Below are 12,324 nucleotides of genomic sequence, written 5' to 3'. Positions count from 1 at the left end.
ATCATGGTATAAGCTTGTTACTTACTAATCAAGAGGTATAATCATATTAATGATCAAGAGACTGATACCCAAGTAGATTAAGCAATTTAAAAAAATTAATTCCCCTATGCATGTTCATTAATTAATTCAAAATATTTATTGATGCCTATTATTTTAAGCATCAATATAACAATGAAAGAAAAAATAATGACAGACAAAATTCCTTGCCTATGGAGAGCTTTCATTTTACTGGGTACATGTACAGTGCTAAAAATACCACAGTCATTAAACTCCTTTGGCCTAAAATCAGATAGTTTTATGACAGGGCTAGAAATCAAGTCACCTGATTCCAAACTTACTGCAATTTCCACTTTGCCAGAGTTAGATACTGGTAGTAAATCAAAGAAAAATCATATTCCTTGCACTTGTAGATCTCAAGATCCAAGCTAATTAGAGTACACAGTAGAGCAATACCAATGAATTAAGCAACAGACAAAGAGTATGAGAAAGGGGGTGAACAGGTAACTGCTGTGTCAAACACAAGACACACACATTTAACATTTGACTTTTTTTTTCAATTCTTTCCTTCACTTGGGGATTGGAGTAGAAAAACAGGAATTAGTGTTGTGGGGAAAAGGTCATCATTAAAAATGGACTAGCTAAATTAGGACATTTTAACTCTGGTGGGGAACTTGTAGATGTGTTGGGGAGAGGCACACTGGCAGTCTCAAGAAACTGCCAATGTTCTAGTTCTCAGTTGGGCAGTGCGCTTCCGGGTGTTCATTTTATTGTTTTATTATTACATATAATTCCATATATCTCAAGTATTACATGATAAACGTGGAGAGTGATTTAATGGGAGAATAATTTTAGGAAAGGTGTCAGAATATGCAACCAAGCAGAGCACTAATGAATGAAAAATGTAGTGTTAGTGAAGGTGATGTGAAGATATGACCCAAAGGAGATAAATTACTGACACTAAAATAAACAGTCTTTAACAGAAAAACTAATAAAATACCTTGTCTTCACCTCATATGATGGATCTCAAAAGTCACTGAGTGGGGATGAGAGTCAAGGAATAACAGAGTGCTACTAGTCTGCACTTTTGTTAAACTCTGAAAATCAATCAATTATGGGCTACAGTTAATTTGAATCTCGGTACTTTTGGGGTTCTTAGAGCGGCAGTCATTTTTCTGTACATCATTCTCCCACCTAAACTTTCATTTCTTAACAGAGATCTCTTGGAGGTCTACTGAGGTAGTTTGAAGAAGAAGGGGGTAATGCAATATTATCTCTACTTTGCATGAGCTGATAGATTCCACCTCCAAGTTTCTCCATACTGTGACCCAGTGTCCAGCCTAGGTTATTCACTGGCTATGACAGGATCTGACCTGCCAGACATAGCCAATGCAAGTTGCCCTCCTCGCCAATGCCACGCATTTTATCCCTCCTCCTGTATCCGTAAGCTGCACCAGAAATCAAAGCTGAGCCTTAAATATTCTGAGCTAGTGAGGGGGTTGTATTTCTTAGCCCTAATAACCACTTAGACTAGTTAAAATTTAATTCCCCCAAGGAACCCAGCACGAAGCAAACCCTCCCCAAGGGCACCACTGAGGGGGCAGCGCTGTAATGTTTTGGATGACTCAGTCACCTGTTTCCAAATATTATCTAACTAGCTTCGCCCCCTTCCCTCAGGCTCTCCTGCAGTTACTCGAAGTTCCTGAAGGCCTCGGTCTGAGCATATCTGGGCCTCCCCATTCGGATATAACGAACTTTCCCTATGCCCGCCCATACGCTGCACCTTAAGGACAGTGGGTGGGAGTGGAGAGAGCGGACAGTCCTGGGCTCCAGCCCAGCAGACAACGCCAGGCCAGGTTTAGGTCGGAGACGCCGGCTCCTGCCCGGGTTCCTCGAGGCCCCGACCTTGAGAAAGGGGCGCGGGGCGGGAGCCCGCAGAGGGCGCGGGACCTTGCAGCCCGCACACACTGAGGGACAGGGGTCTGGCCCAGACGGGCCGCCTCACCTGCACTTCTGTCCGCACACAGGATTAAAGGCAGCACCAGCCCAAGGACAGATCTCGGAGCGACCATGTTTGCGAAGACCCGCCACCCACGCGGGGGACTCCAAAGGGGGACTCCGGGCGGGGGCGGAGCACGGGCCAGGAGCTGGGCGGGGAAGGGTGGGGGAGGCCGACTCCACCCTGTCGGGAACTTCAGTTCTCGCACCGCCCGCGACCGCCAGGCGAGAACCCGCTTCTGCCCTTCTGGGCCGCCGTAGTTTTTTTTAAACGGTTACCTAGCAACGAGAAAAACAGCCGGAACCGTCGGCATCAGCTCGAAAAGAAAGGCGAGGTGAGGCGGCTAACCCCACTTCCCCCTCTAGCACTAGACCTCGCCTTTTCCCTTCGTCTCTCGTGTTCTCTCAGAATCCCGGACACACCCTGGGAACCCTGGGACAGATTGCGAGCCAAGGTAGCCCCCCTTCGAGAGACTCTGAAATTCCACCTCCGCAGCCTCCTGCCCTCGACGAGACCTGTCTTCCCCCTCCGTCTGCCCTTCACGCCCCAGATTGATTCAGAGTCTCAGCAGTCCTTTTCACAACCCCAGAATGATTCAGTACTCCATCTCCTGCAACCCAAAGAAAAAGAGAGAAGCCGGGCGCGGTGGTGCGCGCTTGTAGTCCCAGCTGCTCGGGAGGCCGAGGCGAGAGGATCGCCTGATCCCAGGAGTTCAAGACCACCCTGGGCAATATAGTAAGACACCCCCCCCCGTCTCAAAAAAAGAAAGGAAATGAAAACCCTTTATAAATTGGGTCTCATTAAACCATGTAGTTCTCCCAACCTGGATCCCTACAACGGCCTCCTTTAGTCCTCGTTGACACACACTCACGTACACACAGACCAGGTCCCTGGGAATTCTTTTCATTCTTATATTTTCTGCCCAGAAAAAAAAAAAAGAATTCCCAACACTTAAGAGACTGGGATTTCAAAACAATGACCTGCCCCTCCCCCCCCCAACCCCATTCCACAGTACAAAGGTGTTCGAGTCATTATGGGTCATGCTTCAGAAATGGCGGCTAAGGGAAAGATTAAGTATGAAACTCCATTCAACAAATTAATTTCCAGAACCAGAACTCATATCTACCTTTTAATTTTTTTCTAATTTAGACTTTTAAGAGGGTCTTCTCAACAATTGATAATGAGTTGGATTAGACTAGCTTTTTAATAATCATTCTCTCTAAATTCCTGTGAGATAGCAAAAATTACCCTTACCTTTTAAGGACAGAAAGATACAGGATCAGAGAGAAAAATCATACTGAAAAATTGCGATATTTTGGTAATTTTTAAAAATGATTTGGTCTATTGAATGAGTAATATTCTAATGCAAAACTCTTTGGAAGAAATTAATGGATCTGGGTTGTGTTGGGGAAAAAAGAATTGAAGTCCAGAAAATTTGGGTTTCAGAAATAATTTGTTGTCATAATTGATTATAAAAGTAAAATCAGACAAATTTAAGGACAGTACTCTTTAATGAATATCTAGGTACCATATGCAGTTCTTTCCAAGATGTCGATTCCATTCTCCAGCACCCATTACCGAATTCCACAAGGATTTGGGAATCTTCTTGAAGGACTGACACGTGAGATTCTGAGGGAGCAACCAGAAAATATACCAGCTTTTGCCGCAGCATATTTTGAAAACCTCCTAGAGAAAAGAGATAGTAAGCTTTTTTAAAGAAATCATTTTTAAAAATAATAGACTAAGCTTTTAGATATTGTAAAACGTGCTTAAGACCGTCTCCATTCTGCAGAAAGACTTTATGAGGCAGGTAGCTTCAAATAACAGTTCTTACTCCTAAACAATATGTGAGTCATTGACGGGTTCTTTTAAATTAGTTTCACATTATTGAAGATGACCAGTTTATTATCCAGACCTTCTTCATTGTATTTCTTATGGACACACAGGGAGGAAGAAAGGGAACTTACAGAAGATCACACATTTCTCAAGAGAAATCAGCCGGTGGGGAGATCATGTAGTCTACTCTCTTCATTTTCCAGCAGACTGCTCCTTGGTATCCCTGGCCATTGACTGTCTATTCTTTCTGAGAGAAGAGTTTGTGGTTTTCTTTAAATTTTGATTCTTCTCTCATTTGGAAAAATTTTAAGTTGTAAAAAAGAATTCTACAGTCCTTAGATTAAATAAATTGGCATTCACTGGAATATATGAAACTGTTATGCAATAAAGACACAGAGACAAACTGCTTTGAAAAGTGGACTGCCAGCTTGGAAAGGTAGTTTATGTTCTTTATATTCTCCAAGTTCCATCCTGCACAGACCAACATGCTCGCTAACAATAACTCTTTGGTTGAGAGCCAAAGCAAAGTTTCATTGCTTCTATAAATAAAATTTCCAAATCCCCAGCCTTGAAGGTTCTTAACTATCAGGACCTAACCCAGTTATCAAAACTATTACAGGTATAAGCTTATAGTGAAAACCTATTCGTAACTGGGCAAGGTGGTACAAACCTAAAAGTAGTAGCTACACGGGAGACTAAGGCAGATGGATCATTTGAGCCCAGGAGTTCAAGGCTGTAATCAAACTATGATCACACTTGTGAATAGCCACTGCATTCCATCCTCGGCAGCACAGCAAGTTCCTGTCTCCCTGCCACGCCCCCCCCCCAAAAAAAAACCTCTATTCTTCACCAGAACCATCATTTTGTATAAACTATTGTCATCATTACTTTTGACGATGATATTCCAACAGAGTAGTAATGATAACTAGAAATAGGCACAAAAAAGCAAACTTCCATCGTAACTCGTTTAACAGAGGGAGGAAACGTAGCATGAGATTTAATTAGAACAACTCCCATACACACTGCACAGCTCCACACCCTTGCCTTTTTTGCCCTGCCTTCATAGAGCTCTAAGTCTCTGCCAGTTTCCTGACTTTTTGCTGGTCTTTTCCATATCCAGTCAGTATGAATATTTGTTACACAACCTGAAACTTTAAATGTTTTTCACTGAAAACATTTGCTAAACGATATATGGGGGGAAGTTATTAAGAGAAATCTCTTGGGGAAAGAAGTGAATTGTAATAAATATTACGTTTGTTCTTATAATATTAATTTTATAAATTCATACAATAAAAAGTCTTCAGTCATTTATTTAATTTTAGAACTCAGAAACATCCCATTATAAAAACATTTGAGTCATTGTTACCAGGTCACAGCAATTAAAGCAAATGATTCAGATTAATGGTCTCTAACGAATAAGTAATGGATAAAACCATTTGAAAAAATTTTAAGCACTGCACCAACCTCCACCCAACTGAAGCAAGTATCAGAATTCAGTCTCTCAGCCGGGCTTGGTGGTTCACCCTGTAATCCCACGCTTTGGGAGGCCGAGGTGAGTGAATTGCCTGAGCCCGCGGTTCCAGACCCGCCTGGGCAACTGGGCGAGACCTCATCTCTACAATAAATCAGAAAACGTAGCCGGGCGTGGTAGCGCGCGCGCCTGTAGTTCCAGCTACTAGGAAGGCTGAGGGGGAAGGATCGCTGGAGCCCAGCAGGTCGAGGCTGCAGTGGCCTGGAGCATGCCACTGCACTCCAGTCTGGGCAACAGAGTGAGAATCCAACTCAAAAAAAAAAAAAGAATTCAGTCTCTCTAAAAAGGCACACACACATACAAAAAATATTTATGAAGCCGGGCTCGGTGGCTCAGCCTGTAATCCCGCGCTTTGGGAGGCCGAGGTGAGTGAATTGCCTTGAGCCTGGGCAACTTGGGGAGACCTCATCTCTACAATAAATTAAAAAATTAGCCGGGCGTGGTAGCGCGTTCCTGTAGTTCCAGCTCCTCGGAAGGCTGAGGCAGAAGGATCACTGGAGCCCCAGCAGGTCCAGGCTGCGGTGGCCGGGAGCGGCCACGGCACTTCAGTCTGGGCGACAGAGTGAGACTTCGAATCAAAAAAAAAAAAAAACTTATGGACTGGTAGCCCAGTACCCCACACAATGCATGGATTTTCTTATTCCTCATAGGTGATTACTAGTCTTAATTTTTATTTTTGTGGCTGGAAACATGTTAATATACAATATGAGTGGTATCTCAAATCATTAGGAAAAAAGTGGACCTTTTATTAAATGATGTTGAGGTAGATTGGAAAAAGATAAAATTAGATCAATTTCTTATATCACACCAGGATAAATTCCAACTTAGGTATTTAAATATTTTTTTAAATAAGCCATGCAGATACTAGAAGAAAATATGGATGAATATCTCTATAATGTAAGAGAAGAACAAATTTTACTAGCTAAATTGTTAGCTAAATCAAAATTCAGAAGCAATTAGAAAAAAGATTCATAAAATTGTACCATAAAAGTAAACTTTACTTGACAAAAAGCAGTATAAGGAAAACAAAAACTACAAATGACAAACAGAAAAAAATTGCAGTTTATATCCTAATGCGTTATCACCCTAATAAGTAAAGAATTTCTTTTTTTAAAAAGAATATGTTATAAGCTTACAAAACCCTATAGAAAAAAAAGGCAAAAAATAAATGCAGATGACCCTTAACATGAAAATATACTCAAACTAACATATCACAACAGGACTCCAAATTAAAACTACACTGACCTAACAACAACAACCCTTCTGTTATATTGGCAGAAAAGCCAAAAGTTTGCCAACATACTCTGGGCAAAGCTGTGAGGGCAGTAAGCATTTATATACATTGCTGGTGGGCATGCAAAATGGTACAACCCAAAGGAGGGAAACTTGGCCATACCTGCCAAAATTTTATATACATAACCCTTGATCCAGAAGTTCCATATCTCCTTTTTCATTGTATTGTTATTTATGGAAACAACCCAAATATCCATAATAGGAGGTTAAATAAACTAGACCACATCACACAATGGAATAATATATAGCTGTTTTAAGAGATTAGAAAGATATTTAGATGATGCTATGGATTTTCAGGATACAGTCAGTGAAAAAAACAAGGTGAGAACAAGTGTGCTTAATATGCTCTCATTTATCTAACAAAGGAGTTGATATAAATACATAGCTGTTCATTTATATTTTTAATGAAAGAATACTTTTTTAACAAAAAGTAACAACTACCTTTAGGAGAGAAGGAACAGGGTAGAGAGAACAGGATAGAAAATATCTTGAATGTGGAATCATAAAATTTATTATTTATTTATTTATTTATTTATTTATTGTATTTTATTTTATTTTGAGTTGGAGTCTCACTCTGTCCCCCAGACCGGAGTGCAGTGGCCACTTCCGCTCCACCGCAGCCCGGACCTGCTGGACTCCGGCGATTCTTCCGCCTCAGCCTTCCAAATAGCTGGAACTACAGGCGCACGCTACCACGCCCGGCTAATTGTTTTGATTTATTGTAGCGATGAGGTCTCACCAAGCTGCCCAGGCAGATCTTGAACCCGTGGGCTCAGGCAATCCACTTACCTCGGCCTCTCAAAGCGCTGAGATTACAGACTGAGCCACCGAGCCTGGCCTGAATCATAAAATTTTAACAGTGATAAAATTAAATTTAATAGCCGGGTGTGGTAGCGCTTACCTGTAATTCCAGCTACTCGGAAGGCTGAGGCAGAAGGATCGCCGGAGCCCAGCAGGTCGAGGCTGTGGTGCCCGGGAGCGGCCACTGCACTCCAGTCTGGGCAACAGAGTGAGACTCCAACTCAAAAAAAAAAAATTAAATTTAAAAATTGTTAAGCAATTTCTAAAATTTAAAAGCAAAGTGAAACAAATAAACCTGACTAGTATTGACTGGGGTAGCATAAACACACAGAAAGGAATTATTTCAAGTGATTCTAAAGCACAGAAATGTGTACATCCCTGGTGCATATATCCTAAAAACAAAATGAACTTCAAAAAATCTTAAACTACTTTCAAAAGTCACTTAATAGTATTATAGTTATTCTGAAAGTATTTTATATGTTATAGAACAAATCAAGTAACTATGCTAGTGTTATTAAGAATAAGATTTTTAGTATAGGAAAAATGACATTCAATTATGAAAATGAAAGAGGCTAATAAAATCCAGTAATTCTAAATTTGTGTTAAAAAAATCAATGTGAACTCATAATATGTTTTCTCTTTTAAAAATAAAAGAAGTATTTTCTAGCTCTGTACATTTAAAAAACCTCAAAACTATGACCAATCTAGTACCAGTGAACACCTAGCCCCTAGCTGTCATCTCTAGGTCCGTCTCAGCAACCAGGACTTCTTGGAGAACTAGCTAGTTCCGTGAGCAGGGCAGGAAATATGCAAGATGAGGCTAAACATTTCGCCATACCAGAAAACAAGGAGGCTATCAAAAATTCCTAGAGGCGTTTTCCAAAGGACTCAGGAGCGTCTAAGCACTTGATAAGCTCCCACTGGTCAAATTTTGAACAATTAGAGCATCAATAAGAATAATAAATGCAAAGGACTGGAGTTCATCCAACTTGTTGAATATTCATGAATTCATTGTGGTTAAAAAAAACGATCATTGGTCACCTTGAAAGGATTCTAAAAAAACTCTGATTTTTATAAAAACTGATAAAGGGAAAGAATCAAACATTTAACCTTCCTTTTCTATAAGAACTATACTTCAGTATAACCAAACAGTTGATGAGGAAAAGTTTTTTCTTTAATAAGTATTCTAGAGAATAAAAAAGTAGTTGGTGATTAAATTAGAGCACTATCATTTTGCAATCCCTAAAGAAATTATCTAAGCAGTGATCATCAAGGAGCCCATGAAAATTATAAAAAGAGAGACAATTAGATATTACAAATTTCCTGACAGAACACAGCAGAACCAATTGAGTATACTTTCCAAAAAAGAATCAAACCTTTATACCTAACTACAGAGCAACAGGAAATTCAAAGGCAGAGGAACTTGTTAAAAGCTACCATGGGGATAGAGGCAGAATTATCTAAACTGTGGAAAACTCCAAAGGAAAATGACACAATTTCATCAACAAATAAATTGCAAGGAAAAAATGAAGGGGTGGGAGATTTTCCATTAATAAATATTTAAAAGATACAATAAGGTGCTCGTATGCCCATTTTGGAGTGTCCTGGTTTGAACTCACAATTAAATAAATTAGACAACGGAGGAAATTATGATAGTTGACTGGATAATTTATGATATGAGGAATTATTGTTAGTATTTTTAGGTGTGATAATGGTGTTGTGGGTTTTTTTGTTTTTTGTTTTTTTGAGTTGGAGTCTCATTCTGTCACCTAACTGGAGACCTCGACCTGCTGGGCTCTGGCGATCCTTCCGCCTCAGCCTTCCAAGTAGCTAGAACTACAGGCCCGCGCTACCACGCCCGGCTAGTTTTTGATTTACTGTAGAAATGAGGTCTCACCAATTTACCCAGGCAGGTCTCGAACCCGCGGGTTCAGGCAATCCACTCACCTCGGCCTCCCAAAGTGCTGGGATTACAGGCTGAGCCTCTGAGCCTGGCCGTGTTGTGGTTTTTCGAGTCTTGATGTACTGAGATGCATACCAAAATAAATATTTGTAGATAAAATAATAGGATGCCTGGGACTGATTTGGAAATAATCAGAAGAAAAGGCAGAAAATAATCAGAAGAAAGTGTTATAAATAAAATAAGATAAATCATGAGTTGATAATTGAATCTAAGTAATATACACTTGGGGGTTTGTTATGTTGGTCTCTCTATTTTTAAAGTTCGAAATGTTTCATAATATAAAGCTAAAGAAAAATTATGTTTAAATGTAGCTACCTTTCCTTGTCTGTGTCAACTGTCTATATAATATGCTTCATTTTTTTTTTTTTGAGTTGGAGTATCACTGTCACCCAGACTGGAGTGCAGTGACATACTCCTGGCCACCGCAGCCTCGACCTGCTGGGCTCTGGAGATTCTTCCTCCTTCCAAGTAGCTGGAACTACAGGCGCGCACTACCACACCCAGCTAATTTTTGATTTATTGTTGAGACGAGGTCTTGCCAATTTGCCTGGGTGGGTCTCGAACCCCTGGGTTCAGGCAGTCCAACCACCTCGGCCCCCCAAAGTGCTGGGATTACAGACTGAGCCACCAAGCCCAGCCCAATATGTTTCATTTTTTAAAAATGTCTTCCGTGTTTTACTTTTTCAGACTCCCTGACTACTTAGCATTTATTTATGTGCATTTTTCTGAGTTTATAAGTATCTATACTTATATTTGAGTAGTGGCATGTGTTCTCTATTTTATCTTATTATAAAATCTATGAAGGCAGAAATTATGTTTTCAGTGCTTTTCTAATTATCCCCAAGGGCTCATCTAATGATTAATTGGTCATCATATATTTAATGATACTGGTATGTCTGCAGTGCTAAGCTATGTACAATGTCAATAAAATTTTCAACTGTCAAGAAAAGAACCTGTGATTTGAAACATGAAATGTAAAGTCTGAAATTGTTATATTTTTATTATTTAGAAACCAACTTTGATCCAGCAGAATGGGGGGCTAAGGTAGATGATCGCTTCTACAACAACCATGCATTCAAGGTATGGTCCTTTGATGTTGACAGATTCACTACTTTGTTTCCCTGTCTATGAGACATAGATTGTTAGGATCTCCCTAGAATTGTAAAAATTGTGTGAGGCATCACAAATAATTATTAAGTCTTCTTACTTGTGCTTTTTTTATAATAATATTTTTCTAACATCCCTGAACCATGTACACATATTTAGCTTAAGCGTAAAGATGATCAACAGAAAGAAGGTGCTTGAAAGTTATAGAGTAATTATTTCATCAATTAGCATTCAAATTTTATTGAGCAGCACAATGCTTAGCAATAGCAGATACTCAGCAAGTACTTGTTGAATTAATAAATTATATTTCATAAACGAAAACACTATTAGTCCAATTATTTCATTACATTGACATATTACAAAAAACTGATTAGAATTAAATATGGTAATAGTATAAAGTTTTCCTATAAAGCTAATTCTATCTTTCTCTTGAGCAACTTTCTAAAAGATAGCCTTTCTCGACCAAGGTTCCACAAAATAATAATAATAGCCCCTAAACCAAAGGCAAGATGCACATAAGGATTCAGTGTCATACTTTGTATCTAGCATGGTTCTGATTATATATCATTCTTGGAAGATTTGAGAAAATAGCCACTCAAAAAATTCTCTGTTCTGTGGTTCAGATGAGGAATGCTGGTTGAGAAAGTCTCTTTAGTACAGCATTGTTGACATCAGTTGGGAACTTGATAGAAACTCAAAGTCTCATAGAAAACATAAAGATCAAAGAAATAAGACACCCCTAAAGGAACACAATAATTATCTAGCTGTAGATCTTAACCAAAAAGAAATTCTAGAAATCCCAGATAAGGAATTCAAAATATTAATTTTAAAAGAACTCAGTGAGATGCAAAAGAAATCTGAAAACCAATACAAAGAATGAAGAAAAGCAATTCAAGATATGAATGAAAAATTTAACAAGGAAGTTGATTTTTTTTTAAGTCCAAACATAAACTTTGGAAATAAATACTTCATTAACAGAAATAAAAAATATATTCAAAAGCTTTAACAATAGGCTAGCCCAAGCAGAAGAAAAAAGTTCAGAACTTGAATACAGGTCTTTTTAAATAATCCAGTCAGAAAAAAATAAAAAAGAAAGAAAAAGAACAAATAAAACCTTTGAGACGTCTGAGACAACATAAAACTGCCAAAAATTCAAATTATCAATATTCCCAAGAGTGAATAGAGATTAAAGGTTTAGAAAATCTATTTAACAGAATATTATATGAAAACTTCTCAAATTTTGCAAGAGATTTTGACATCCAGATACAGGAGGTATAGTGATCCCAAAATAATTAAAATCATACAAAAAAAGTTCTTCACCATGGCACATTAAAATCAAACCATCTAAAGTCAGAGTGAAAGAGTAGATTCCAAAAACAAGAGAAAAGCATCTAATCACTTTTTTTTTTTTTTAGTTGGAGTCTCACTCTGTCGCCCAGACTGGAGTGTAGTGGCCGCTCCTGGCCACTGCAGCCTTGACCCACTGGGCTCTGGCGATCCTTCCTCCTAAGCCTTCAGAGTAGCTGTAATTACAGGCACGCGCTACCATGCCCAGCTGATTTTTTTTTTATTGTAGAGATGAGGTCTCACCAAGTTGCCCAGGTGGGTCTCGAACCCACAGGCTCAGGCTATCCACTCACCTCAGCCTCCCAAAGCATGGGATTACAGACTGAGCCACCGAGCCCGGCTATCTAGTCACTTTTAAAGAAACCCCATCAAACTAGCAGCAGACTTCTCAGCAGAAATATTATAGGGTAGGAAAGAATGGGATGATATATTCAAAGTGCTGAAAGAAAA

At 39.3% G+C, this 12,324-nt stretch overlaps 2 protein-coding genes across 2 annotated transcripts in view; one reads left to right on the top strand and one right to left on the bottom strand.

Annotated features, from left to right (window-relative positions):
• The window catches only part of SIAE (sialic acid acetylesterase), a 34,541-nt gene extending 32,430 nt beyond the window's left edge, over positions 1–2,111 (bottom strand). The window contains exon 1 of the mRNA XM_008057841.2: positions 2,003–2,111. Within this exon, the coding sequence (XP_008056032.1) occupies positions 2,003–2,069 (67 nt within the window). The 5' untranslated portion in view covers positions 2,070–2,111. The remainder of the gene's footprint in view (positions 1–2,002) is intronic.
• Positions 2,112–3,524: 1,413 nt separating this feature from the next.
• The window catches only part of SPA17 (sperm autoantigenic protein 17), a 31,796-nt gene continuing 22,996 nt past the window's right edge, over positions 3,525–12,324 (top strand). Inside the window, exons 1-2 of the mRNA XM_008057840.2 lie at positions 3,525–3,698; positions 10,430–10,500. Of these exons, the coding sequence (XP_008056031.1) occupies positions 3,545–3,698; positions 10,430–10,500 (225 nt within the window). The 5' untranslated portion in view covers positions 3,525–3,544. The remainder of the gene's footprint in view (positions 3,699–10,429; positions 10,501–12,324) is intronic.

The sequence above is a fragment of the Carlito syrichta genome, unplaced genomic scaffold (assembly GCF_000164805.1).
Source record: "Carlito syrichta isolate Samal-C Ts95f unplaced genomic scaffold, Tarsius_syrichta-2.0.1 Scaffold303139, whole genome shotgun sequence".
NCBI lineage: Eukaryota > Metazoa > Chordata > Mammalia > Primates > Tarsiidae > Carlito > Carlito syrichta.
The sequence above is the reverse complement of the archived record's forward strand: the minus strand, read 5'-3'. Positions and strand labels throughout refer to the sequence as shown.